The sequence below is a fragment of the Limulus polyphemus genome, unplaced genomic scaffold (genome assembly GCF_000517525.1).
Source record: "Limulus polyphemus unplaced genomic scaffold, Limulus_polyphemus-2.1.2 Scaffold764, whole genome shotgun sequence".
Classification (NCBI taxonomy): Eukaryota; Metazoa; Arthropoda; class Merostomata; order Xiphosura; family Limulidae; genus Limulus; species Limulus polyphemus.
In genome coordinates, this window is record NW_013666374.1 from 283,948 (window position 1) to 289,193 (window position 5,246).

The window sequence follows — 5,246 nt, forward strand, 5'->3', positions numbered from 1 at the left end:
AGTCTGTAGTCATTCTAGAACTAAAAAAGCATAATTTATGTTTCATAATCTTTTATGGTGGTTACAAGATCAGTCAAATCAACCAAACCCATACAGAGACACAATAGTAAAAATAACAGATAAAATATAAAGTTTTTTAAAAAAAAAACATTTGATAATTATCTGAAAGTTATAAAGATTTTGTATGAGGAATTTTCTTATGCATAAAAGAATTTTTAAGCTTAAAATCAAAATTACTTTGCATTTTGGATAGTCAACACTCGAAGTCAAAAAAGGCATGAGAAAAACATTACTTAAAATATTAAAACTTAATAAAACGAAATATGATATTTTGCATACGAAAACATAGTAATGATTACTGATAATATGCAAAATTTCATGAAGATATGCTTACTGATTTAAAAGTTATAGCATGAAAACTATAACAAGCACAAAATCGTTACGAGGTCAGTCCCTGGGACCAAGCCCGTGCTGAAGGAGTTAAAAAGCTTAAGTACAGGGTATAACAGGAAAATAAACAGTATTAAATAAACAATAAATATTGCAGTTGGAACCTCATTGTGTTTAGAACTTGTTTATAAATATAACTTTTCTATATCTATTGAATCATTACATTAAAATAAACCAAGCAAACAAGTAAAGAAAAAAACTTTTCAAAAAAAGGAAGTAAATGTAGGGATGGCTAATATCAATCCTTCAAAAACAATACAAACAAGATAGTAAGGACGGCACTTGCATGATCCCTACATAATAGTATAGGCAAAAATTAACATACAGCAATATATATATATATATATATATATATATATATATACATATACTTATTCAATCACAATTAGTTTAATTTATCCTATTTTTGTCTGTTAACATTTTACTACACTGTGTGCCTGTGCTATTACATAGGGATGATGCAAATGCTATCCCTACATTTACTTCCTTTTTTGATAAGTTTTCTTTGCTTTTAAAGTACCAGAATTAATGTAGACTGATCTTTACTTTGTTACTCAGCAGTTATCATAAATAACAAGAGAAATGTTTACCGTTATTGTTCATTACTGAAGTAAAAAAAGAAAGTAAATAAATGTTTAAAGATACTAATAATGAGATAACACCATAATAAATTCACCTTAACTGTTGCTGCTCTTGGAGTACCATATATAAGTGCTAGTTCTCCAAAACTTCCAGCTTCACCAATGGTAGTTACCATCTGTCCATTAACAAACACCTAAAATATACATAAACATTTCTGTAACTACTAGTACATTAAAATATGGTTGTGTTTAGCAAAAATTCTGTTTGAAAACTATGTAAAATACTATCAAAATAAAAGATCTGGTTCATTTTGACTCAGAAATGTATCAACTTAGAGAAGTTTTAAATAAACTGGAAAATAAAAGTGTAGTATGCAAATACTATTTACATTACTCTCCTATAGTATGTTTTTATCAACAAAATTCTTGAATATTTTTAGATTATGTTAATTTAAAGTTTGAGGAACATGGTTTGTTTCTTGATCTGAGAGTAAGAACTCATTATGAAGTCCTGATGCTGTTTGTTCTGCCCTGCTATAGCCTGCTGATTGTGTATTGTCCAATCCTATTACTAGAGAGTTTATTTTTATCTTCCTCTTTTGTTGTTGTTACTAAACATAGTCTCATTTCATGTACTTAACCCATTTTAAAGACAGTTTAACTCTATTGTTTATTCCACATTTTAATAGTTTGCAATAGCCCTGCCTTTAGCACAATCAGCTAGTTTTCTTTCTGTTTCTCTAACAATAAGCGTTTTGCGTTAATTTCAACTTCACACTATCTGGTCTTTCAATTAAGCTGCTTGCTACACCTGTCCTTATCAGATCCATAAATCCCATTTTGTGGTAATCAAGTGCCTGTGAGCTATATGTAACCTTTGAATTATTACAACAGACAATGTCCTGTACATCATACTTCTTCCAGCTTTTCCTTACGAATACATTTTATTTTTAATATTGAATTTGATCAAAGAAACTTAAGAATGTTAATAAATGAGATATATATATATATATATTAAATGAGCCCTCACGCATAATACAATTCATAATGATTGATTCAAATTAGTGGCAAAATATATAATGCACTTATAATTCATATCAGTGCTACACATATTTTAGACAAAAGTGATAGAGAAGAATCCGAACAAGTATGATTTATGCTGAATCTATCACCATTACATTGAACAGTACCAGTAAAATAATTCTGCACTACATACATACATATATCATCAGTACACAAATATTCAAACAAGCATTAATATTAAGTAACATAAATCATCCATCAATCACAGCCCATTTGTTGAGACCATTAATACTAAAATTATAAGTTATTTTGATTTGAAATGGAATTTTTTTTATTTGTTTTGTTAGCTGTCATAAACAAATAATCAAACACTAAAAAAGTATTTATAATATTATCCAGAATTGAAAAAGACTGCATGTACTGTTTAGCTAATATTTTGATCTAGGAAATTAACAACCAGAAAGTTTGGCTAATAGTCTTTGTGTGTCTTTTTTCCACTAGTAATTCGGATATACAAATCAAAATTTTACAAAAGTATTGTTAAATATCTATAGATTAATCTGAAAACACTATTACCTATAACATCAGTATGTATCATCACAGTTTTACAAACATCTCTATTTTAAAGTTATGATCAAAAGACTTGCCACCAACATAATCAGTGCGTAACAAGTTCTGAAAAACAAGTTGAGTTTTAAACATTTTAGGATGTAAAGTGTTACAAGACAATCAGGTAACTACCTCAACTTCTCCTTGATCAATAACATAAAAGTTGTCCCCTTCATCTCCTTGGTGAATTATAACTTCTGAAGCATTGTGAACAACAGGGAACATGGCATCAAAGATATCACTAAAATAGCAGATGTATTAGTGATATATAAAAAAAAGTATCACCAAAAACATATAATTTGATTAAAGACTTTGGTTCACTTCAGAAATACAATACAATGTCAAATTTCCTTGAAAAGAATAATAAATACACACACACAATCAATGAAAACCTTTCAGAAATATTATTACATATACATAACCTCTAACAAGTTTTAAATCAGTGTTTATACTAGATATACCTTGTTTTTAATAAGTATTTCATGATACCAGTAGTTTCATGCACAGACAAGTGAAAAATTAAAGTTGTAAGCAAAATTAAATGTTAAATTTCATTTCAAATCAGAAGTATAAGTTCATAACAATTATATCATTACTAAAGTATGCCTGAAAACATCACACTGTTGATAAAGAAAACTGATCGAGTCAAGATTAGGAAACAATACTAGCAAAGACATTAAGTGCAGTCTATTCAGTATCCTGAAGTGGTCACCACAGACAAACAACTGAACAAAGAATCAACAAAAGCTGCAAAATTTTTATAAATTACAGATATTCCATTAGATCTAACAAATGTGATGGAAATCATATCTAATTCCAAAAGCTTCTACCACACTCTTCTTAACTAGTCTATACGGGATTTCAAAATCAGGTATGTGTGTGAAAACCTCTGGCTGTTAAGTCTCTTTGGTATATGTACAGTAGAGGAAACTGTAAAATCATTCCTATGTTGGTCAGTTTATGTTACATAAGAAAACTGAGCCAACTGATATAAATGCATATTATAATCTGCACTAAAAAAATATCTATACCACAAAAGAATGGTGCACTATTTGGTTTACCATAAATTTATATGTTTCTTGATGAAGATTTTAAAATAAAACAATAAAACTGTTTGTTTAGAAGATTATGTTACTTTAGGAAATTCAAAGTAATGTCTGGTGATAATTGGAATTGAAAATCTCGACTTTCAGTTATAAATTATATACATCAACTTTCTTTTGAAGAAACTTTCCTTATATTAATATAGGTTCTGCATTTCATGTAGACTTCCGTGAACTGTTATTGTATCATATGCGTTGATCATAGTTTCCTTTCACTTTTCATACTTTATTGCCACCTTTTCCACCAAAAGGATTTTATTTTTGCCACTTTCAACTTAGTTGAGCCACAAATTTTTAAGCCAGTTTTATATGTTGATACACTGTCATGCTTTAGTATGTATACATTTCTATAACTGGAAAAAAAAAACTCAAAATCTAATAGCTGTTTATATTCATTAATTCAAACTTTAGAGTTAACAAATTTTTCATTATATGAATGATTCTTGTATATATTTTCTGTCATCAGTAAAAACTGTGATACCAATATTCTGAATCTGTCACATCATGTCTTCACTTAAGTGCTACATGTTATATACATGTCTTTGTTTTTTAGGTGACCAGTTTTCAACCTATCCACTCCAATATGTAAGGTGTTGAGAGAACAGCTGCATATAAGATTGCAAAATTTAAATAAAAAGTAATACTCCTAACTATTTCAATAATTTTTTAACTCAAAAATATTTTAGAATAGACATTTTTCATTTCGCAACATTAATTTAGTGTCATATACAAAGAAAAAATTTTAAATATTCATTTCTGCACAGATGCAAAGAGGTTTGCTTGCAAAAAAAACCTATTTCTAAATTATTTATATATATTTTTTTACTCATCCAAAAAAAGGAGCTATTAAGTTTGCTACGAAACTATCACCCTTTGAGAATATATTATCCATTTCTTGATTTTCAAGTATTTCGTATGTCTTCTACTTAGTTTTTGTGCACACTTTGATTCCCACCCTTTTACGATATCAAATCAAGAGGCTTGATCATTCACTAATGAAATACAAAGAAAGTTTAAATATGACTGGATAGAATAAAGAAGTTTAATATATTGTCAAAGAGCCAGCAAGGTTTCACTAAGGGAAAGTTATGTTTAACAAATCTTCTGACATTCTTTGAGGATGTTACTGCAAGAATTATTGAAGGAAATACTGTGGATTTGGTTTACCTTGATTTTCAGAAAGCGCGTGATAAGGTGCCTCACAAAAGATTTGTTACAAAAATTAAATATGTGGGTGTGAGGGAAATGTTCTTAAATTGGATAGAAAATTGGCTGAAGAGTAGAAACAGAGAGTAGTAATAAATGGATCACAGTTACAAATGGTGTGCCTCAGGGCTGGGTCCTCTGCTGTTTGTGAATGATATTGACTCTGAAATGACTAACAAAATTTTGATGTTTGCAGATGACATTAAGATTTTTGGGGTAGCTAATTCTATCAAAGATACTGCAGACTTACAGGGATATTCAAATCATTTGATGC

The 5,246-nt window shown here is 28.8% G+C and overlaps 1 protein-coding gene across 2 annotated transcripts in view; it reads right to left on the reverse strand.

The window, feature by feature from the left end:
* LOC106460399 (cAMP-dependent protein kinase regulatory subunit-like) overlaps nt 1-5,246 on the reverse strand; it is a 44,383-nt gene that overhangs the window by 22,846 nt on the left and 16,291 nt on the right. For both annotated transcript variants that reach the window (XM_013920088.2, XM_013920089.2), the window contains exons 4-5: nt 2,796-2,904; nt 1,127-1,225 (exon numbers count right to left, since the gene is read on the reverse strand). In XM_013920088.2, the coding sequence (XP_013775542.1) occupies nt 1,127-1,225; nt 2,796-2,904 (208 nt within the window). The remainder of the gene's footprint in view (nt 1-1,126; nt 1,226-2,795; nt 2,905-5,246) is intronic.